Genomic DNA, 25457 nt, shown 5'->3' on the forward strand with positions numbered 1-25457 from the left:
GTTGCCTTTTAAACTTGCAATCGGCTTTCAAATTACACACCAATATCACATTTCACTATCACATACTGTATTTACAGTATAATCGTAAATCTCGAAAAACTACTCACTTCTAAATCTTTTGTAGTCATTTTTGTATTACTTTAGTATAAATACATGTTAATTTGGATTCATATGTTGTTTTTTTCTGACTTTATGTGAACAAAAAGACACACATTTGCCCGTTTTCCCATTGGAAATAGTGATATTTTGAAATATCACTGTCCTGGTCACAAAAGCAAAGTTTGTGGGGAATAATAGCCATTTTCTATACTTTTGAGGCATAAGCAATTAGGAAATAACACTTACTACCCAGGAACAAAAATTGTGTTACATAGTGAATCTAACACAGGATGGGTTGCGGGGACACCAAAGTAAAATGTGATAGTGAAATGTGATATTGGTGTGTAATTTTAAAGCCGATTGCAAGTTTAAAAGGCAACTGGACATTTTCTGAGAGGACTGGAAACCGTATTCATTTATAAAGAGACAGTGGGAGAATGAGCAAATCTGTTACACGCTGTTACTATTGATAAGCACCCTGAAACCCCACACAGAGAACTCACTGGCCAGTGATGCCCATACACAAAGATCTGGCTGCGTGCAATATCAACCCTGTTCCAAGCCAGAGCCAGGCTGAGCTGGTCTGGGGCTGCTGCATTGGTACCTGTACATGGAAACAATTAATAAACCCCAAGTGTGTGTTTAAATAATCAGTGCTTTAATTTGTTATTTAACTAAGCATTTGACCAGGACCAGCACCTCTGCTCTATAATGTATAGCTATATACAGTGACTATTGACTTCCTTTATTTATTTCAGTGTTACTGCTCTGAGAAGCCTGCAATATGTTGATTCTGAATAAATTGCCTAGGGAGATATAAAGGGTTTTTTGTTCTACGGCTCAGTCAATCTCCTGTTATGTCTGCAAACAGACAGTGCAAGAGGCTGTTGAATAGCGGCTAAATATTGAACAGTTGAAACAGATTTGTCAAGAAGCATGGCAAAAGATCCAAACCTGTCCATGCTACACAAAGCTATTTAGAAGCTGTAATTAGCCAAAAGAGGCCACACCATTTTAATAAAGATGCATAGAATAGACGTCAGTCCCTAGACCACCAAGGCTTTCCTTATTTGACTAAGCTTATTAACTGTCATTTTGTGTTTGTATTAAATAATGTTTTGTCTTAGAGAGATTGATTGATTAGCTGCAGCACAATAGAACATCAGACAAGAAATCCCATACTCTCTTATCTTCCATAAACAGCACTGTAATGACATGCTAACTACCTTGCCATTATAATTAGGATCTTGCAAAGTACACAATGAACATTCCTGTTACAGAAATGCCTTCCTGCTTTCCAGTTGCAATTGAATTTCCAGATCTATTTTAAATTCTGGGAAAGTAATAAGACTTCATTGTATGTTGCATAATTATAGCTACATAAAGATGACAGGAACCCCCCCAGAGGAACCACAATCGCTCACTCCATACCTTTTAACAGAGCTGTCAAAATCGCCATTTCAATGTCCTGTTGTCCTTCTGAGCCCATTCGGAACACTGTTATCTAAGGTAGGAAATGGACAACTTATGTCAATAAACAAAAGTATATAGTAGGGATAGTTTAATAGTTGACCTCAGAAACGGGCAGTTGACTAATCTCACATCATGTTGTAGAGTATTTGTGAGGTGTGTGTTTTCAAGCGAATAGTCTCGCAATTGAATTTTTAACATATAAATGACATTTCAGAACAATACTGCAGTTGTCAAGTAGTTTCAAAATACAGGGCAAAAAAAGCAAAGTCTTATTGATACATTATACATTCGTTTTTTGTTTTGTAATTTAAGATTTTTTTTTTACCTTAACTACTATGTATTTAAAAATTAGTTGTTTGTTTAGGTTAGTTTTATATTTTTATTTGTTTTCAATTTGTTTTGTTAGAAGTACCATTAATTTCCATCGTATATGTCAGTTAGCACAATACTGTATGCCATAGACATTTCAGTGTTTTTATTTATATATAAGACAACAATAGTCTAGTATACATGATTTGAACATGATACCTACAGATTTTACAATAAAATTTATAACATTTTTTAAACACACAGGTAAACTCTTTCTTTTTTGTACTTGTTCAGGGAGGCTCCAATATGTACTGGTTACAATCATTTGCAGTTTATATTTTATAGAGGTTTGTTTTAAATTCATCAAATAATACAATGAATTTCCAAATGATGTTCTTTCAGAAAGGTTGTGACACTGGTCCCTCCCCCTTCACCCCTAGATTGGCTCACTATTTATAGACTTCAGATTGTCACACTGCCCTATTAGAGCCAGGAGCTGATTCAATACATTTTTTTTAACCTTTTTTTATTATTTCAGAATAATGAGAATAATGTAGAATTTGTACTAATTATTGATACTCATTTGCACTTGTTACTTGGCACATTTCTAATTTCCAGTTTACTAGATATGTTTCAGCAGTTGGGGGTTATTACAAATGAGATCCAAGCTAGAACTATCAAGGGTAAAAAAAGAGATAATAATATGATTTATGGTAACAATATGACCAATATGAGCATGTTTGGATTGGATCATGAATTGTACTTTACTTTATTTTAATGTATTGTTGAATCACGCCTCTCTCCATAGTGTAGTTCCTTGCAGATTCATCACATTTATCTATGAAAAACCCTGTTGGGGTATATTTTAAGGAACTAAACTATGGTGGATCTGAAGACAGCCTGTCTTTTGAGTCAGTATGGATCACCCAAACTATAACCAGGAGTGAGTTTTGACCTTTTACTATATACTATACCTTACTTTATTAATAACATAACAATAGAGTGATATATACCCCATCCATGAAACCCACATTGTAAAATGCCTCTTTAGGTTATTGTATGTCAGGTCCTGCAGCTGGGAAGGTCTATAGATATATTTTTGAAATATTCATCAACAGTCAGAAAGCTTGATATAACCAGATCAGAAATGTATATTTAGCAAACCAAATAATGATTAACCTTTCTTCCAATAAGGGGTTGGGTAAAGCTAGAAATGCTTTCTTAAAGAAACTTAAATTCAATGAGAAACGTTTCGACTGAGTCCAAAATGAGTTATCTATTGCCAATTCATTGGGAGCCCAGGAACATCCATGTCCAGGAGAATCTACACATAGAAGTAATCTAAACTGTTAACTTAACCCTAACCCCGTGATGGGATTGAAATAATTTCACGCAAGAAGACATACATGAGTTCAGAATCATGATGGTATTACTCTTGAATAACTGATCGCTAGTCTTCAGTGGGATGTCATTCTTTATACAATAGATGCCAATCAAAGTGTGGCTATTCCTGGATTATTTAGCACTGATTGACAACCTGCAAGATGGTTTTACAATAGTAGCGTTGGTCCCAATACAGGTATCTTCAGATTGTATGCAATTGAAATGGTAACACAAGAGTTCTGAATAGTAAGTTGCTCTTTAAATGAAGCCGCCTGCATATAGAGGTACTTTACTGTACTTTAATTTAATGAATATAAAAAAATTGGACACATATAGTGTACGAAAAGGGACTTGCATTTTACATCTGTGATTCTAATCACTAAAGTGGCAGATTTTCTGCATTTTTGCATATTGTTGACACTGAATGTTCAACCAAAATGTAATATTAGAAAAAAGGGACCATGAGGGAACATATAACACAAAATTTTGATACTTATTTAAGTTATTTATTAAAGAAAGTTATACAACACCCAATGACCCAGTGTGAAAAAGTAATCACCCCCTTAGACTCAATAAGTGGTTATTCCACCTTTAACAGCAATAACTGCAACCAAACACTTCCTATAGTAATTGATCAGTATCTCACAGTGTCATGGAAGAATTTTGGTCTACTCCTTTATGCAGAAGTGCTTCAACTCAGTGACATTTGTGGGTTTTCGAGCATAAAATGCTTATTTCAGGTCCTGCCACAACATATCAATGGGGTTTAGGTCTAGACTTTGACTAGGCCATTCCAAAAGTTGAAATTTCTTGTTATTCAACCATTCTGATGTAGGCTTGCTTGTGTGTTTTGGATCATTGTCTTGCTGCATGACCCAGCTGCACTTCAGCTTCAGCTCACAGATGGATGGCCTGACATTCTCCAGTAGAATTATCTGATACAAAGCAGAATTCATGGTTCCTTCAATGATGGCAAGTCATCCAGGTCCTTATGTAGCAAAGCATCCCCAAATCATGACACTACCCCCACCATGCTTGACTATTGGCATGAGGTTATTACACTTTGCCAAGTGTCTTTCTGATGGTGGAGTCATGAACACTGATCTTAGCCGAGGCGAACGAGGCCTGAAGATCCCTGGATGTTGTTCTATGGTTCTTTGTGACTTCCTGGATGATTTTACGCCTTTCTCTTGGAGAGATTTTGGCAGGACGGCCACTCCTGGGAAGATTCAATACTGTCCCAAACCTTCTCCATTTGGACTATATGTCTCTGACTGTGGTTTGGTGGTGTCTCAGAGCCTTAGAAATGGCTTTGTAACCCTTTCCAGATTGATAGGCATCAACTTTTTTTTCTGGAGGTCTTCAGGAATTTCTTTTGATCATGGCATGATGTGTCTCTAGAACCTGTGTGCTGACAACTTCACTCTGATGGTATGGGCCAAAGTTAGTCAGATTTATATTGGGCAGGGCTGGCCCAAATCAGGCACGTTTGTTAACCATAGTATTCAAACAGCTGACCCTAATTATTCCTTTTAATCGGGTTGAGTTAACTAGTGGGGCAATAACTTTTTCACACCTGAAGATTGCATGTTTGATTACCTTGCACACCAAACAAATGAAAGAAGCACCAAACTTTGGTGTCATTTTTTCTCTCAGACTCCCTCTATATATTACTACAACCCACCACAAAAAGAGCTGACCAAATTCAATAGGAAAATTTTGCAAAAATGCAGAAAATCAGGCGGGGGGCAAATACTTTTTCACGGTATATATATAGTAACTGAGTTTGGACGACTCGTGTTCATTTTGCCCTTTTTAAGTACACACCCACCGGCTAAAATAACAAAACACACACAGATCACAAAGGCTTTACACAGTACCTTTGACTATTATGACACGCAGTCGGGCAGTTCACACAGCAGCCCCAAGTAGACTGACTGCCTTCTTTAAATAACTAACAATAAATAAAACAAAACAATTAACCCAAAATGTGGATACGCACATCACTTTTAACAGGTTGGAGCTGGACGGACGTTTCTTCACCCCTTGGTATTGTACATTGACTGGTTGAGGGAAGTTGATTAGAGCGTGTGAGGAAAAGAGCTTCAGGAAATGGTATGAACAAACCCAACAAAAAAATGATACAGGCAAGAAAACAACACAGGAATGGAAAATGCAACAAGACAAGGAGGTGCTCCAAAACACATTTATTGTGAAGTTGTTACAGATGTATTCTGCATGTACTGTAGACCAGTGTGTTCACTTATATGGAAAACCATGGAAACAGAATTTGGCTTTTTTGTATAGGCAACCTCTTATTCTCATTAGTTTTCTTCCTGCTGATAATTCATACTTGTGATAGTATAGTGCAGGAATGGGCAACGCTGGTCCTGGAGGGGCATTCTACACCAGGTTTAACAGGAATAATGAAATCCTTGCTTGTTTTAGGACTTGGTTCAAGCAAGACCTAGTCAGGAAGAACCAGGAGTTGCCCATACCTGGAATAGCGTGTTGGCCTAAATCTAAGATTATTGCTGGTGATTTAAGATAAAATTGCTTCCTTGATTTATTACATCTTATTAGCATTAGCAACATAATCACTGATCCCCTTACTGTTGTGCTCTTTGAGTTTATATTTTAATTGAGGATACAGTATTCACTATAATTTACACAACTGCTTCAGGGTTTCCTTATACTTTGCTGCAAAGGTAACATGAATGAGTCTGACACAGCAACCAATAGGATAAAGGGAACAACAGTTAAAACTATAGCATGGTTGTGAAAAACGATTACTGTAAAACACTGCAAGGAAACAAGGACCAGTGACAATAGTGCTAATAAGAGGCCTTGGTGAACACCCCTTTGAGCCTTGGCTTGCACAGATGATTGCGACGTCCTACTCACCAGCTCCTTCTTCTTCATACACTCCATCAGCATCATAAAGAGCTGCTGAGCCTGGTTCCGGCTGTAGTTGAATGTTTTCTGAATGGTGACAAGGAGCTGACCTCTTACACTGTCACTAATTATCCTGCATGAGAAAGAACATATTATAATGCTTTTATGAAAACATGAATTATTTACATATAAAGTACTCGACAATTAAATAAAAAGTTCAATGATGAGGGAAAAAATACATAACAAGGAAATTATATTGAAGGGTAGCATGAAAAGTTGCAGTGATGCACCATTACTCAATCCAGACCAGTGAGCCCTCGCTAATACCACACAACGGACAACAGGGCCCAGAAAGCCTCACCCGGCTTCTTCAGAGTACTTGTGTGCAAAGGACACGATGTCTGAGGCCCGACCGCTGCCATCACAGACCACCACAGGCACTGGGGGGTCCTCCCGCAGGCTTTCCAGGACAATGGAGAACACGTTTGGGCCCCCCTCCACTATGAGACACACCACAGGCACTCCCTGCCCCAGTCCTGCAACACAGAAAAACAACCGGTGAGAGGTGAGAGACGAGCATGGGTCAAAGATATTGACAGTGCCCCAAAAAAACATTGGGGTACAATTTTAATAGCATTACTCTGAAGAAACCTTTGCACAACCATCTGTAGTTATTATAGTAACACTGAGTCAGTGGTACGCTATAGTTTGGTAAGAGTCTGCAGTGATTTTGTTGTCTGATGTTGAAGATGACAGCTGAGCATCCCTTTGCTGTCCCTGCCTTATCACTAGCTCCAGGCATAGGATGACAAAGGGAAACCCACAGGTCACATGCAGGATCAATGTCCACCCTCACCTTCCACTACATGAGACAATTGTTTTGTTTGTTTTGAAAGGTTGTGTTTGATGTCTGGTTGTCTAGCGATCCATAGAAAATACTCAATATGATAAGAAAAAAAGGAACGCAAACATTTTGGATAGTGCTTTTGACACTGTTTTTTTTATTTATATGTTGCCTATTTATATGCTTACAGTACGGTTTCTGAATCTGTCTTACTGGATAATATGAGGGTATACTGCAGTGCATATATTGTAAAATAAATGTTACAATATATGTACTGGCTAAAGGCTTCCATTCAGTCCTAGGTGTCCAAGGTGTCCTAGGGTAGATAAAATGAGGTTTCTTACGGGTGTTGATTTTCTGCAGGGAGATGTGCTTCTCCAGGTGCCGTCGCAGTTTGACCTCAGCCCCATACTTCCCCAAGGTGCCATTGTCAGCCAGGATGAAGTGGGAGTGACTGCTGTTGAGCACAGAGAGTTTGCTGAGGGGGTTCGACATGGTCTGGTATTGCCTCGTTACCTGAGAGGACAGGAACAGAGTAAAAATGTGTGTTATCATTCACTTAGACACACAGTCATCAAGTCTGAGCAAAGCTGAAGAAATGTCTTAGTCTGCAGGGAAGCAAGTGTCTTTGTCACTGTCTTTAGTGGAAATATTTGTGTTTTAAGACTTTAAGTCTTTTTATGCTGTTGAAGTACACTTAAACACTAGAAACCTAATTAAAGAAACTGGTAAACAAATGTTTCAACAGCATCAGATATTGAAAAGAACACACTGATACATCTTGAGAGTTTTATCTTTGGTGGATTAAGACGCTTGTAGAAAAGTTTGTTAAACATTTCTTTAGTTTTCTGCGAGAGGGATTTTATAAATGATCTCATCTTCAAACACAACAACTCTGATAGTTGCTCTCCCATAGCCAGGAATAGACCCGACATCAGTACTCACAGTGAAAAGGAGCCCTATATGAATACACTATCATAACAACAGTCCTTCCACCGAGCCCTAATACTACCCACACTTATTATTAAGTTATTGGTGCACACACTGTAAAAATGAAATCTATTCTTTCAAGAGTCTCACGTGTGAAATGAAAGTAGAAAGAAGTTCACGGTTACTAAAAAAGCCCTCAGGTGTAACAAGTGGTTTTTAGTCCAGAAAAGCTGCAAGCTGCTGAGATTTTAAGCTTATGTTTTTCCACAGTCATTCTGTTTTCCTAAACCTGATGTTAAAGAGCGACTTGGTTCTCAAAAGCCCACTAAAATATCCCTCTAAGTACAGATGGTACTCCAGAGGTTAACCTGTCCCAAAGCTACAGGAATCCATAGGAGTAACATCTGAATAACTTATATATAGTATATAACTTTCTACAATGGTAATATTAATAATGAATTCAAGATGAATGCAATAGGAATAACAGCTAATCAATTGGAATCCATAGGAATTTGTCGTTATTATGTTACAGTGTAACCAAAATACTTTCCCCAACACCTTTATTCGCCCATACGATTTGATACCATGCTTCTTGGTGCTTGGTCACTTACATCTGCTCCAATGAGGTCCTCTTTGTTCTCCACTATGCCCCAGGGTGCGATTCCTATGGCACAGACCTTCCCTCTTGATTTAGAGGAATGGTCTTTCAAGGCATCTCCAACGTGGCGGATCACCCCTGCAAAACCAAAAGGATTCACACGGATCCTCCTATTCAAAGGCAGCTATATAATAATGGACATATATTCCTCCGAAATATCTAAAACAAGATATGCTTACTAAGCTTTAAACTATAAACTAGAACTTAAATAAACCCAAGTACACCAATCAAGTACACCAATGGTAACTAGAAGATATTCCTATTGCAGTACCACTTGAATTGTCACAGAGCAGTGTGTGATTTCTTTTGTTAAGAAGTGGTAGGTGAAAAGCCATTGCATACATTTTTTTTTTTATATACTATGTGGGTTTCCCAAAACATGTATTTTCCACATTTAAATGGGCAGCTTGTAGCAATGACATCACAATAATGGCTTCTGATTTAGAGCTCTGCACAGCAATGGCAATGTTTAATCAAAAAATAAAAATACAATACTTAACTAAATCCGTCATCATTAGGGAATGATTAATTCACAATCACTCGTTGATGATTTTTCCATTACCCATCTATTGTATCCTCTCTTTATATTACTATGTGTTATATTATTATGGTTTGCCATAGTGTACTGTTTCGAATTAAATCCTACTTTCCTACTGCCTGGAATTTTGTGTTCTGTCAGTTTTATGCCACTCATGAAAATGTAATAACTTAGAACTTGTCATTCAGGTTCCTCTCAGGATCAGTGAAAAGGACTTTTAATAAAAAACAGTGAAGTAGATAAGTAGAGACCTACCGGTACTGACTCCACCAGTGAATATCCAGGCCCCTGTTGTCATGGCAGCCTTGATTAGGCCTTTCCCAAACACCTGCTTGAGTTTGGGCTGCAGGTCAAAGTTCTGTAGGCCTCCATGAACTGAGATGAGGAGGGTGGGAAGCTCTAGCTGCCAGTCTTTGACCATCAAATGAAGAAGATTGTCTGGTTTGGTGTCATATGATACCCGGATATACTAGAAAAGATTATCAAATGGAATAGTCAGCTTTGAGGTTGAAATACAACTCCTGAAACCTTAATAAACATCTATAATGTTGGCCTCATAGTTTTGGAGATTTTCTCATGTGTAAAACTTTTCTGTTGTCAGATTACTGTCTTTTTTACCTTTTAAAAGGTGCTTGGCTTGATAGGTTTGCACAGAGTTCTCTGTTTACATACCACTTGTACATAGGTCTAGTTGCTAATCGTACAAAGGACATTAGTGCACTTTGTCCATAGACATAGCTAGGGTTAGCTGTGAGGGAAACAGTCCTACCTTGGCCTTGTTGGTGTGGCCTCCTCCCTGGAACTCGATGATTCCATAGGCGTCTGTGGGACTGGTCTGCGTGTGTTTGCTGACAGACCATTTCTCTGGCTGGGGCTCCACTTGGCTGATCTCCTCTGCACTTTTAATTGTACAGCCGGGAAGTATGGCCACATGCTGCCCTATTAAATGGCCACAGCAACACCTAAAAGTGAATGGCAAGTTAGATACAGTTTTGCTCTTTTTCTCATTATAGCAATATGTTAAAAAAGAAGAATCATAAAACAGGACGACACTGATCCTGCAAGCCGTTCGATTTGTACTGAAGGAATAGGGATGACAATACTTCAGGGATGATGGGTAAGCAACAGAGCTGCGGTTCTCCAGAATGGTCCATATAGTCTTCCCTTTTGATACTGGTGAAATATTTGAGCAGTCTTAGAAGCATTTGCTAATGGAGTGCTTACTTTGAGCTCCCCGTTAAAGCCAGATTTTGCCCACCTTGACTGACACATTATGCATTATCCCTTCTCCTGTCCCTGTCTCCCCAATTAGACCTTCCTCTTTCATCTCTGTTGTTCCTGCCATAGACAGCAGTTACGTGCTGCCATGCACTCATCACCACAGCAACTGGCAGCAGGCCCACCTCACCCATTGTGGTATGAATCACTTCATCCTAATTGTGCCTACCTATAAATACACTTCCTTCCTGTCATTTGTGAAGTATCTTCTCTTGTTTCCCCATACAAAATAGCTGTTGTTTTCTTTAACCTTGTAGCCCCATGTTGAAAATAATTACATCGTCTCGTTTAGTTTCTGTTTCTCAAGCTACAGCCTGACGAAAAAGTAACTTCATAACCTTCTTCAGTATTGCTTAATGCAAGCTGAATAAGCTCACAAAGTGAAATAATGGTAAGCAGCCTTCAAAGGGAGTGAGGAAGACTGTACTATTCTGCTCTGCTTTCTAATTAATAACATTTCCAGCAAGCATCAAAAATAGGCATTTCCAGAAGTAAACAGTTTAAGCAGTTTAATTTGTATTCAGCTCCACTGGAATCGTTAAGACGTCTCCGCTGTGCTGATGTCACAGCCAGGTGTTTTGCAGAGTTAATTAATGGCCAGCTTTTGAATATTCTTAGACCCATTAGAAAGGGGCATCTTAACATGTGTTATATCAAATTCTGACACCTTCTGGGAATACTTAAAGAGACTATCTTCCCAGCACTTGCTCCATGTTACCAGTGTTAGGGAACTGCATTACTAATAGTTTGATTTCATTTCAGCTTTGGCACATGCTATGATGAGTAGAGCACTGCGTCTGTGTTTCTTCAATTATTTGGGTAACACATCAGTTTAGAGATCCATTAATCTATACAATAATGGCAATACACTTTTTAAATCACTTTTTGTTTTATATAATAATAATTAATCTAAAGTTCATATAGCTAGTTAAAACTGTATGCTACTAACTGTATATCATCTATACAGTACTAGAAAAACAATATACTGTAACATTTTGTTGAGGAATCTAGGTAAGATTCACACTAGGCCTAATAGTTCTGTGAACAATAGGTATCTAAAAGTTGATTGTTAGATTGTAAATAAGAAATGTAATAGTTGCCCAGCTAACATTAATTTGCATTATACATACTTTGCCCTGTGCTTGAAATAAATATTAAGAAAACCTTTTTGTGAACAGACAATATCTCTATTGTCATGGCATTCAAAACACATCGCTGTCTTATATACTCTTTGTACCACAGTGCCACCTAATGTTATTAATGGATCAACCGCGCCTTGAGCTTTGGGGGATGCCACCTTGAAAACTAACTAGACTAGCTCACCAGACCCTCTCCCCACATGCAAAAGGGCATACTGTACTATAAACTTGAGTTATCACATGCCAAAAAACAGAATAAGAAAACAAATGTGACAAGACATTAAAAAGATTAAAGTTGTCTCCTTCTAAACCTTGTGTGGCTTTGTAATCGGGGTCTACGTACCTGCTCGGGTCTTTGTTGTTTGGAAAAATATTAATGCATTCTCTTTTGTGAAAGGTTTTCTCTATCCAAGCCTTCTGAGTCTGTAAGAAAAAAGATAAAGCGCTGTTTTAATACAGTCTTCAAGTGTATTGAACGGGAAAGAATGAGATTGTGCAGAAACAGGAGTGCACTGCCTGCCTTCCCATAGAAATACACTGTAAGTCCAGCAGATCTGAACTGAACTTTGTAGATGGGTGGATAACTATAAAAGCTTCTGCTCACAAGATATACAGGGAAGGGAGTGCAAACATATATCTACTTACAGTAACATGCAAGGAATGTAAATGGTGTTACTCAAAACAAAACAAATAAGACCTACACATCAATGCAAATGTGTAGCTCTAAAACAAACTCTGGTTTCTTTTTTCATATTCAATTTAATCTATCTTAGTAAAATACTGTAAATTCATGAATTGTGTGCCATTGACTTTAGCTACACAGTAACAATAAAGGTACTGTTTACCAGTTTCTAACGATAATAGAAAAAAAAATCTCTAGACATACCAGTACAGGCGATTTTAACTAATTGGAAATAAGAATTACGTTTGGTCTAAAAGTGACAAAAAACAACAATAAAACCAACAAAAGGCAATTAAGTTGGTGGTAGTCAACTTTCACACTAACTTCAAAACAGAGACCAATGTCGACATAGATACAGAATAGATTTAGTAAGAAAACTTTTAAATGTGTATTATTTGTCAATTAGAATACAAATTACAATGTCCAATAATTTGGAGAAAAAATTGTTGAAAAAAAACACTTTAAGGTTTGTAAATAGGGCCCATTCTCTCCATATAAGAATGAACACTGAAAACACATGTAGATCTTCAGAAATTGAATTAGTTTCAGGGGTCTACCAGCTGTACATACAGCTGTTTTTCGTCAGTGAGGTTCCTCAGACCAGACTGGTTATTGCGGAATTAGACCATAAACGCTACAGAAATGCAGCATTCTTTTTTCTGATATTTGCCAAATTTGTATTTATTTTATTATTACATTTTCCCTCATGATAGACACTTTGAGATCCAAAAACCTCGGTCAGCAAGATCTCAATTCATTTTTTGTTAAAGAGAAATGTATACAACTATGACTCAAAAAATAAAAATAAATAAATCAGTTGCCCATTAAAATACATGCTCTTTTTTTGGGGGAATGTTAGTATTTAAAATTCTTATACTTTTCAGACTTTTGGTAACAATGGTAAAATCATAGCAAAGTGTGGTAAAGCTAAATAAAATTACATTAATCACTGATAATAACATGGTAAAGCCTGGTAATACATGATACTAACATGGTATAAGCATTGTTAACTGAAGCAAACTTTTTTTTAAGGAATAGTCAACACTCATCACTTCCCATAGATATTCCATATATATATATATATATATATATATATATATATATATATGCGCACTGTTCTGGTCCCATTTACGCTTCATAACTTCCATCAATGTAATACAAAAAGTATTCTGATTCCTGTGTATTATTATAAGTAGCAGGTTAATCATCTGAGCAGATACTGACACTCCAACAACATGGTTAACACCTAATCTAATCCTAATTCATCCTCCACTGATAACCCCAATAAATCTTTTTTTCAAAAGTCTACTGCTTTGAATGGCTGCTTTGTTAGTGTTGTTATTTATTACCCTATGTGCAGTAGGTCCCAGTTTGAGTGAATTCTTGAAGTGCCCTACCTGGATGGCAAGAAGAGGAAGACCTTGTGGAGTACAAAGAGAAGCCCAAATGGATTTGACTGTGAAAATATTGAACGGTGGCTTTGGCTGTGTGTTTGTTTTCTCCTTTTCTGTGACTGGTTCCTCTTGCTTGTTCCTGGGGTCTGTGATGCTCAAGATGGGGCTCCCTCACTTTATGAAGAGCAGTTCATATGATGTGCATGTGAGCAGGCTCTTTGTTCAGGCCAGTCCCATGACTCCAGTTGAAGGTAATCCTTTTGGGAGTCTCATGACCTATCTCCACTGCCCCGAGAGTATTTTCATCCCACGGTGAAACAAGGCACAACAAATATCTACTTTGATAGCTTTGCTAATCTCCAATTTGTTAAACTTGATTTTCCTTTTTAAAGCTCAACAGACATTTAATTTGAAATGTCACCCCCACACCATTGTGGTATCAAGTCTATTTGCATAATTGAAGCAATTGGACACAAGCATTCTTTTCAAAAATCCCTTATTAAATTATAGTTCTTAATTATTTGTAAATTAAGTATTCCCAGACCCCAGGAGAGACAACTCTAATTGTAGGTAACCTTTTCATTTATTCAAATGGCCACATTATCGTCGATGCAGTTAAACATTAACTCTGTAACACACCGCATATCTGAAATATTTGATCATCACTTCTCCTTGACTAAGTGTTTAAACAGAAGGCTTGCACAGGTTCCTTATGCAGGTGAAAATAGAACTACTTGACGGAAATAAGATTTTACAATTTAGGCAGGAAACCCAGCATGATTGTCTGCTGGCCTAAGGAATATATCATTTATAGGTTTTTTTTATGTTTTTTTTTAAACTTTTCCAAGACTGGACCACTTCTAAAAGCATAAAACCAAAAACAAACAGACCAGCATTCAAAACTTCATTGTAGTTTAAAGAGATACACTTACAGAAAATCTTTATAAAAGCACAAAAAAAAAGAAGAATTATTTTAATCTTTTGGGAAATAATTGCAACTGACTGCTTGTGGTTACATTTTAGTAATACCACCACCTCAAAGTGCTTTAGAAATAATGACAATAAGTAGACTTAAAACTCAGACTAAATGTTTATAAAGATCTTTTGGCAAGTCAAGAGCCCTGCACATGTAATTTGTTAATATTGTATACGTTTGTATACAAAACGTATGTGCTAAATATGACAGGGCTATGGATAGAACCCCCTCTCTGCTAAAACGTGTGGAATGTGGCCAGGTGATAATTGTCAATTACACCTGACTACATGCTATCAGAGGAGCAGGCAGACAGCTCCCACAGTTAGCTTAGGAAGAGAGCTGAGGGTGCAATCTCCTACTTTTGCCACTAGCCTTGACTGAGTGGCAACCCTACCTCAGACCTATACAAATCCTAAGAGGAAACCCCAGCACCAGTCTACTCCTTGCAGGGCTTCCCTCTTCCTCTGGGTGACTTGCAGCAGACCTCTGTCTGATGAATGGTATGTATTGTTAACTGATAACAGATCCTTCAAATATTATGGGGTTAGACCATTGACAGTTTGTACCACTAAGTCAGAAATAGGTGTAAAGTTTATCCTGAAACTCACTGCTAGCCAATATGCTGTAGCTTGAACTAGATGACAATGACGCTGTACAGAACTCCCGCCGCTGCATTTGGAAATTGTTGAGATGATCTAATACAATACAAGCGGTGCCAGGTATTAAGGTAGTCTACTCCAGACAAGACAAAGTAGATGATCAGCAACACAGCAATGGGCACAGTTTAGATGGATAAAACATTGAAAAAAGAACCAGCAACTGAAGAGAGATATTCCTCTATCGTTCTGTACATGGGGTAGTCCAGGGACTTATATTGCCAATATATCCAGGTAAACACACTTTCAATGTTTTATAACATGTTGACGCGATAATCTAAACATTTGCTAATTTCATAACTTTTTAAAAAAAAATTACAATTCTATTTACTCATTTTGAGGTTTTCACTGGTATACAGACTCAAATACAAAACATGTGCATATACATGGATCTATGCAGTACAAAAAACACAGCATTATTTAAATGATAACTAAATTAAGGGGAAAGGGTAGAGAGAAAAGAGAGAGCTAGGCGTGTTGCGCTCAGCACCCAGAAGGTGGTGCGGAGAGGTCAGGGGAGAGAGGGAAATCTGAGCTCTTCAAAGTGGGATCGGAAAGACTGCCTGACAGAGTCAAATATGATGTAATGGGCCATGTTTTCAAAGCATTTAGTCAAGTCCTTAATTAACTCCTATTTTTTAATGAGGTGAAACTTCTGGTAATGTTAACAAACCAGAACCAAACACCTAAGCCATATAGTTCACATTCCCTTTAGCACTCTCAATTTTGTAAAATTGACATGATTTTTTTCTCCTTTCAAAAAATAGGACTTAATTAGAGGAAAAGCTTTGAAAATGTGGTCCCATCAGTCTAAGCAGCCCAAGGAACCCTTTACATGTGAGACTGAGGATCTCAATGAATAGTATACTTTAACTTCAGCTGGAAACCTGGTGAGCACTGATCAGTGGAGTTTCTTTCTTTAGCCACTGCATTTAGCACTGTGGAATAGCCTGGACTTGAACTGGCAATGTCCAGGCTATAGAGCGCATTCTGCACACCATGCGGAGTGCCTTTACTGGATACGCCATTCGGGAGCCCCCTCAAAGCACTTTTTAATCTCAGAAAATGTGTTTTATCTCTTAAAAAGAAAAAAAAGCTAACCTTTTCATGCATGAAATATTGAAAATAGCTATAAAAAACAATTTGGACACATGTATTTTTCATTTAACATTTTTTTTTCCATTGTTTTATATGGAGGAACAAATGGCATCCCCATATGAGGCTATGATGCATTTGCATTTCCATATGTTCCCATCAGAGAGGTTTTTAAAAAAAAAATGTATCCATCCCTAAATAAAGTCACCTTGCATGAAAGGGTTCAAATGACTAAGAACAGTTAAAGTTGTGTGAATTGGACTTCTTTATATAAGAATATAAAGAACTGATTTTTTTTTTTGAGGACCAGGCCAACATTTGCATTCATTGCTTTTCTTAATAACACATTTCCTTTTTAAGGAATGTTTGGCCGGGGGGCGGGGACGGGGACGGGCGACAGGTTTTTAGAGATGTCCTGTCCTGTGTGACTTCTGTTTATTGGGGGGTTATTTCTTTTGTTTATTATTTTCAACTGCGATGAGAAAAGCAGGGGCGTTGGAACACTGAAACTGAAGAGTGAGGTATACCACGTCTGCAGTGTGGGTCTATGGAGGAGTTGGATGAGATACACATGTGTCCGGCTAGTAATCACTGTTGTACAAAACAAAGAGAGCGCCCTATAAAGTGAACAGTATGACGCACTTATTTCAGCTTACTTAAACTCATTATCCACAGCAATTAAAGCTGAAACTCAACAAGCATCTAGTAACCTTGTTATAGACCCTTTGGAGCAGTCTGGACATCCAAGCGGTAAAATGAAACACTCAGGAATCAGACTGAGCTTCCCTGAGCACCGTTAATGGGGTTTGCCGCCATGCTACAGAAACATAACATAAAGTAACTGGTTTTCATGAAACCATTTCAATCTTCATTAAGACTTTGGGAATGTTAAAATACAAAGCAACAGTTGTTTGTCTAAAGACCCAAACCGGCTTTGTAAGAATTTGGATAAACAGATTGCCTTTCTAAAGTATGTTACAGAAGCGATAAAGAAGCACTTGTTCTACAGAAGCTGACGTGTTTTATAGTTCAGCTACTAAAGGAACTCTTTTTAATACTTCTAAATGCAATATAATGGATCACGCAATTCCATTTGATATTGAGGTCATCTAAATGTGAGTTTTCTGGTTATCAAATAGCTAAATAAGATTAGCTGAGCAAAAGCCAGGTGTCACTTCAAATGACATGTATATTAAATAAACCGTAGCTACACTGTATGCACACTTTTATAACATTAATGTGCTTATAACAAAATTATATGATCAAGATAATTGCCTATGTATCGAGTTCCATCCTCTCAATCACAGAATTGTGCGCTATGGTCATGTAGAACACATTAACCACATGTAGCTAATGTACCTGTGTTTTGGAGTAACTCTGAAAGTGAATCCATTGATCTACAGTCAGGGGGACCAAGCATTGACACTCACTCTTAATTGCAATATTCTCTTATTGAGTAGCATGGAGTAAACATTGATTTTGATTAAATGTTTAAACACCAGGGTGGAAACATCAAGGTTCTTGGTCCTTAGCCCAGACTGTCTCCAGTTCTGAATTCAATCAAGCATTGCTAAGTTGAATAAAAGGTGGAGAAGAAAGAAAGATAGTAAATATTGAACAGTTTAAAGTGATCCCTTGAGAAGACTTCCGCAAGACCTGGGCATGTTATGACAAGTTGTCTAGAAGCTGTGATAAATCCATAGGAGGTTGCAGTGGTGCTTGGCATCTCAGCTCATTGAACTGAATAGAGGCCAGGGCAAGAACATAAAGGTGATGGAGGCGTTGGCCAAAACGTTTCTTTACAGGACTTCTCCGAGTCTCTGAGTCTCTTACCTCTCAATTTAAGATTGCATGGATGAATAAGAACAAATGTTTAACTTGGCAACTTTTAAAAAAATAATTAAAAACCTAAAACATAAGCACTTCTATTTGTGTGAGCCACAGGCACAGCTTCAAGTACAGCACAAAGAGAAATACTTTTTTTTTTGTTAATTTGATCAAAGTTTTATTTAACTACATTTGATAAACTGAACTATTACAAAGTATGTGGAATTTAAAAACCGAAGATAAAAGGTATCTCTAATTGAATCTGCCCCACTGAGCAGCTAAATTGGGTGAGCTAAATCATGCGTTAATATAGTGTGACAGGATAGCTTTCTACTATATGATTACTGCTGCATTCACTGTTTATTAGATATATGTTCCTCAAAAGAATCAGAAAACACGTCAATAAAAAGCTGGAATGCACAGTTTCAGGGTTTTGGAGAAATAGTGGGGAATTTGACAAAAGATATGAAAGCATTAAGTGAGAATTTTTTAAATAGCATACACTTTCTAAAAAGGATGATTGTTCTTATGGTCTTTAGGCCCAGACAGTGGTCACATGAGTATAACATGTCATTCACCAGCCATGAGATAAACAAAAAGTCATAAGACATGTTCCAAAATAAAGGCTGGAGGGGGAGGGAAAAGAGAGGTCATGAAAAGGTGTTAAATTAATACAACTTGCTTGAGAATATTAACCTTAAAATTTAAATTTTAATAGCAATGTAATGACACTTCAGTGGGCTAAGGGCCAGTGGTGCCACAATGGTAGGAATGAACCACTACTGGTAATCCATTGCAGTACAATGACACTGTATCCGTATCAGTGTGGTACAGTATTATTCATATTCAATGTTTGTTTCACTTTTTTACTCTCTCTTTTAAATATCCTGGCTAGAATATTAAAACCTGCTCATGTTACAAATCCAGACATTTTTGTAAAACACATTTGAGTACCTTATGTGTTGCTGTACATGCATAAACTGCACTGAATTAAGTTGTGTTCATGAATAATATTACTACTGGACTTAATGCATATACTGTATGTGCAAGGTCCTGAATTCTCTGTTCTTTACTGAAAAATTTGCAAGTTTTATAATAAGTTAGCATTGACTGATTTTCACCCAAAATTGGACCCACTCAAGCATGTGAAAATACCCTAGATACCTTTATGTAATAAAAAAAGTTTTAGTTTAACATGTGTTACTGTTAACATGCTGAACTGAGTTACTGATAGAGCTTAACTTCACAAAGAACAGAAGCAGGGAAACTGCTTTTCTGATAAACACTATCAATTGGATTAAGCTAGTATAAAAGGCCTCGTGCATACAGCACAGATAGGCATGCTGCTGCACCAGCTGCATTTTAATCTCACAAAATGTCATAAAACGGGATGTTTTTCAATCAGTTACATCAAGTCCATGTGATTATGAGATACCAAACACCATTGGTTAAAAACACATACACAGCTAGGCCACAGGCTGCTATGGTTGTCTTCACTGGTGCCAGTGTTTGATTGCTTTTTCTTACTAGTAAGAGTTTCAGTTGGTTCCTAGAACAGTACAATGCACAATGATGTGATATTGTTTAAACATTACTACTGCCCTATTAAAACACTAACAAAGCAGTTATATTCAGCTGGTTTCAACAGTGGCAAATCTAAATCACATATTTGTTTCTATTAGACTAACAGTGCAAGAGAGGTATGATATCATTTAGATATGGCACTATTTAGACCCTGTATTTTTGTCTGTTTAATTGAAGTCATACAGTTAACAAGGGAGTTGTTAGACAGAGGTGCATTATGGGTATGTTTGGTTATATGTGGAAGTTTCATTGAATGGCGTCATGGAACAGGGAAACAACAATTGTTATGAAGCGGCACTGTATTGAAACCAGTATTGCATTATTTATTTATTGAGTTGACAATGTCTGTTTCAAACTGCTCTTAAAACCCAACATTTATTTATCTTATGAGTGATGGTGTTCCAAAGTGACATTTATTTCCAGCCAAACAATGTTTCAATTGGCAATTATAAAACTCTCAACCAATCACATTCCGAGTAGATCAGTCCGTCTCCCACAGGCAGGAATCCTCTAAAAAAACCAAAACTTTCAAATCTGGGAACTCACTTTGAAAGGCAAAATAAATTCCAAGCATCTTGAGCCAACCAGATCTAAGAACACATCTTAAAAATATAATCCAGTTCATATTCTACGCGGTGGTCATTATCTGTAGATTATTGACCTGGTCTTCTGGTTAGTGCCTTCAGCTCGGGACACTGCTGTCAATTATGTAGCAGGTAATGGCAGACATCACTGCTTAAAAGAAATGAAAGCACTGTCTTTTGTGTAAAAGCTGAAGCTTAAGCAGAAAATGCTCTGCTTTAAGAAATCTGGATTCATGATTAATAGAAAATGTGTTTCTTCTGCATGGGTAAAATCAATGTGTGGCTAATTCAAGGAATTACAGATCTCCTGCTCTGATTGTATTTTTTTTTTAAATGCAATTCCCCCTGTGTCACACCAATCAGGCTTTCATTACAAGAGAATCCAAAATTGATTAAAATAATTGTGAAAGGTTCTGCAGGAGGGGTTAAAAGGTGACATAATAACATAATAATCTGCTGTCCTGGAAATGTGTATTCCTTTTATCTCTCTGGGTGAGGTTCACATTTGACCTTGCCATCAATTAATAATGTGCTTCTGCTTCACATATCCTACCAAGAGAATTATCTGGCATTAATGTGTATCAGGGTTCTTTGTGACCCTCCTGTGCCTACCCCTTGTCATGAAGCTGTTTAACAGGTGGGCAGTACAGTCTGTACAGTCTTGGATACCTTTAAGCCAGGTTAAAACTATAAGAAACCAAGTAGTCTGTAAGTAATTCTGAAATATATTTAATAAAACCCCTTAACAAACATTTAGACTAGAAGTCTTTCTCAGTGTCTTCATTTTAGATAATAAGAGGTAAAACAGAAGTCAGGCAGCACTGATGAAAATTATGTTTGACAGATTGTGGTACTCATAGTTTTTATGAATTGCCAGCACAGTATTTAAGGTTCTCATTCCAGTATATGTGTAAATCTGCACTACAGGGCATAGTAGGTATAGCACACTTAGTATATTAGAATACATAGCTTTAGAATGCATGCATGAAAGCCCGTACCGCGCTGTATAAGCGTTAACACAATTAGAAACACTGTGAAGTTCTGAAAACTCACATTAGCAGAAGACTTTTTTTTTTCCAGTATAGTGTAGCTGAATTTCTCTTGTCTTCATGAACCCCCTATTGGACTGTAATCAGAACTGTGTCAAGATTAATAACAATAGCAGATGAGCTGGTGGATCTCTGTGTTGTTATTATTATTATTATTATTATTATTATTTATTATTATTATTATTATTATTATTATTATTATTAGTAGTAGTAACTTCAGATTATATTTGCCAATGAAATAGCTTCTCCAGACAACATTCTCTTAGTGCGCTTATATCCTATCTGAGCCCAGATGAATAACCCTTTTCGCTACCAGGATATGAAAGACTTTAAGACATGTTATTGATGTCAGGTAAGTGATCTGCATTTGCAATAAATTGCTTTATCGAGATGTATTTGGCAGGGTAAGTCAATGATTTGGTACACAATTTCATTTTGATCAGGTTGAATATTTACTGTCTCTAAGTAACTATTGCTTTAATTGTTTAGTTAAAAAAACGAATGAAAAGTATGAATTTCATACTAATATGCAGCTAAAAATAACAATAATCACAAAATCCAAATTTTTATACAGTAGTTGGTTTACTCTGGCATAAAACCATCTCTATTCTACCCTGTAACTGGAAAAGAGTGACTGCCAAGACTGGAGCCACATTCCCTGCGATTTCACTTTATAAATGTGCAGTTTCAGATCTTTTGTCTTTACCGTACTCTTAGAAGAAAGTCTGCGTATTGGTTTGTGGGATGATTATCCAGACCTCCATCACTCTCATCAGTCAGTTTTTTATGTATTAATCCCATTAAAGCAGGTATTTATCAACATTAATCCTCCCCGCTGGCTGGTCCTTTACTGGAACATTATCAGAGATTAAACGCAGTGCAGAAATGCTGTCCTGAGCTTACTGAGAAAGGAGAGCGGTAGTGTGGGTGGTGATTGATCCCTTTTTTGAGACAATAAAAACACTTTACTGTTAACTAAGTAAATAACATAAACAGTAGATGTGATGCAGGCATGCCTTTGTATCAGTATTGAATAGACTAGTGACTGTCAACCTCAGAAACTGGCAACTGAGAGCAATTATTATTTTTTTAAACATTATAGAGCTGTAATACAGTTTATGTAAAATATATAAATAAAGCAATTGCAGAGCCAGGTCAAATCCGTGGTAACAATATTTACAAATGCGTTCTGTATATATAGAGTATTGTATAGGGTGTTGTGCGATACAATCCCTGAGAGCTTGTATCTTGTAAAGCGCCCTAAACTATATTTTATATAATGCTATATATATCTAGCGCTATCGGACACAACCTGTTGAATTTCAGGAATCAATATCAGGGTGTACTATTTATTATAATTAGTTCAACAATCAGATTTGTGGTGGGTCACATGTTTATGTGGGCTCTTTGGACCCCTCTACTCCCCTATGCACAGCTGATGCACTGATTCGTTAAGCATTATTCCTAGATCTGACTACATACTAAAGCCCCAAAGGGCACTTTGTAAGGTCAAACCTTTCAATTTAATAGCATATAGTAAGTGGTCTTACTCTTAAACCACTCAATCTCTGCTCATTCCTTTATATTCAGTGACCCCTGTGTTTTCATTTCGTTAAGGCTTCTGGTGATAAGGCACGTCTTACTATGTCAACAACCTACAGTAGAAAAATGGTAATCCCTGATAATAATCCTATGCGTTTAAAAGTATGTAAGGAAAACTATAAAGTAACTGCTTTCCCCCAGCCGATAAATATACATCTTAAAATGCATACAAAATAAAATAAAAAATAAAATTGAAGCATTATGCAAGTTTATTAACAGAAGACCAACACAGAAGGATGATTATACCAACACATAACAATCCACCTAATAACCAAATCCAAACATCTATGACACAAGCAATAAGCACAGGTACAGCACAGCTGAATCTCCTTTATTATTCAAGCCTGTAAATTTCCCCGGCTCTAGCCTATATTCACATGAACTACAGCAATGCTCATGAAACGTGGATCACGCACATTCAATCTTTTGATGCTAAATCTGTAATTTTAAGTGGTACTATATTACCGCAGGAACACAGCGGTTAATATTTCACATGACCAGATTGAAAAAAAAAAAAAAAAAAAAAAAAAAAAAAGCGGTTGTCGTTGTTGTGTATTTATTTATTGTTTGTGGGAAGCTACAGATTTTGTGATGATTTTGAGATGAAGACTTTACATTGTATATACTGTTCGTCTAACCCATAAGGAATAGTGCTGTAAACTACACAAGCATACATGCTGTAGTGGTTGAAATAAAAAGCTGGATCATTGGGGAGAATTGAGGGTCACTAGATAATATTTTATTGGCACTTGCAAATATAACTGGCAAAATCAAAGCTCTATAACAACGACTGGAGATTAATCCGACTCTTGCATAGTGGGGTACACGCTTGCAGTGCACGACGTCGCCACAGTGTTATTTAATGATGGCTTTAAGGTTGTTTATTTTGAACTACAATGATGTTCTATTTCATACAAGCATTATTAAGCAATTTTTTTTTGTGTGTGCATGCTGTTCATTTATTTTGTATGTCGATATTTTAAATCGCCAACCGTTTCTTTATTATATCCTCTTTCCAGTCCTTTCCAGCAGATTTGGTTGGAACAATCTGAAGGAGTATTCACACATCCACCGGTGGGTACTGAAAACAACTAAATGTGAGGCACAAGCCGTTCAAGAGCGGGCTGCAAAAACAACTGCTACTGTATGTTCTGTAGATCAGGTGTCTGGATGAAAATGTATGACCTATATTAAACAACGAATACAGGTACTACTGTCACTATTAAAGGGTGCGTCAATTTCTGCACAGAATATAGTCGAACGCATCTAATACTACTGGTAATAATGTTACACTCGTCTTATTGCAATATCTCCACATTTGAAAATTCCCAGCCGGATTATAAAGGACAAGCTAACAGCACTTCAGTTATCATTGCACTCAGGTTAATATTAATCACCTATACCAGTCATTTTATTATATTTATATATTTGAGTTCAGCAGCAAAAGAGGCATGTTTGTTGTCTCAACAATTCTTGTGTGTTTCAATGGTTCTTTTTCCAGGTTTTTGTTATTGATTAACCTTTGATAAAGCTAACACCACGTATACCATTTATGATGATAGTCAAAGGAATTGGCGATACATGAAAGACCCAAATATGACCCACATTTGACAATTGTCAATTCTGCACCCAATCAGGGTACTGTATATACTTAGAAAGTAATATAAGTAACAAGAAGGGCTTGATTGTCAGAATTGGGACCAGGAGACAGGTTTACAGTTAAAGGCAGACACTAAACCTGGAACCAGCCACAGTATGTCAAATATTTACTTGCAGGGCTTGCTTCTATTTCTGCAAAGCTTATCATGTTTAACCTTCCTGGAGATACATGTAACTCAACACCCACCCCCTCCCCCCATACCTAACCTGAGAAAAATGACCTTATCACTGTTTTCATTTTAAGACAAGCAGCTAGGATGCGCAACTTGAAACAGATATATGAAGCCAAACCAGCACAAAGCAGCTCCCTTACCTTTTGCGATCCGGATGTGGTGCGCTTGATCGAGGAACGTTTCAAAGAGCCGCTCTTGCGCTTTAAAGACCCCGTAAACGTTCTCCCTCCCATTCCCTTGCCCTCCATGTATCAGCGAGGGAGACTGACTCTACACAACCTGGGCTACACCTGCCTATAGCCAGGGTTCAGCACAATGGAGCAAAGTGAGTGGTTAACTGAAAGCACAAAGAAAAGGAAGACCCCCTGCTGCAGTGTGCCTAAGAGATGAGCTACACAGACCAGACGGGAAAAAATAACCACTTTCCCTAGACTCTATAATCAGGCTTAATCCACACAGCTCCTGGGAGCTATACTTTTTAATGGATGGAGATTTAATAAATTGTGATTGAAGGTAAATCTACTTTAGAGTGCTGTGGCCCGAGCACATTCAAAAGCATGTGACTAGTCGGATGGAAATGATTTTGATATCGTTGAGAAAAGGCACAGCCAGGACTGGTGCCAGGCTTGG

At 37.3% G+C, this 25457-nt stretch overlaps 1 protein-coding gene across 1 annotated transcript in view; it reads right to left on the reverse strand.

Moving 5' to 3' along the window:
- Positions 1 to 17165, reverse strand: part of LOC121294531 (transient receptor potential cation channel subfamily M member 1-like) — a 33836-nt gene extending 16671 nt beyond the window's left edge. Inside the window, exons 1-11 of the mRNA XM_041218321.1 lie at positions 17144 to 17165; positions 13626 to 13768; positions 11890 to 11969; positions 9899 to 10091; positions 9385 to 9598; positions 8545 to 8669; positions 7348 to 7519; positions 6521 to 6695; positions 6169 to 6292; positions 1531 to 1603; positions 603 to 703 (exon numbers count right to left, since the gene is read on the reverse strand). Coding sequence (XP_041074255.1) covers positions 603 to 703; positions 1531 to 1603; positions 6169 to 6292; positions 6521 to 6695; positions 7348 to 7519; positions 8545 to 8669; positions 9385 to 9598; positions 9899 to 10091; positions 11890 to 11969; positions 13626 to 13768; positions 17144 to 17165 — 1422 coding nt within the window. The remainder of the gene's footprint in view (positions 1 to 602; positions 704 to 1530; positions 1604 to 6168; positions 6293 to 6520; positions 6696 to 7347; positions 7520 to 8544; positions 8670 to 9384; positions 9599 to 9898; positions 10092 to 11889; positions 11970 to 13625; positions 13769 to 17143) is intronic.
- Between the last annotated feature and the right edge of the window lie 8292 nt (positions 17166 to 25457).

Source organism: Polyodon spathula, chromosome 19, assembly GCF_017654505.1.
Source record: "Polyodon spathula isolate WHYD16114869_AA chromosome 19, ASM1765450v1, whole genome shotgun sequence".
Lineage (NCBI taxonomy): Eukaryota > Metazoa > Chordata > Actinopteri > Acipenseriformes > Polyodontidae > Polyodon > Polyodon spathula.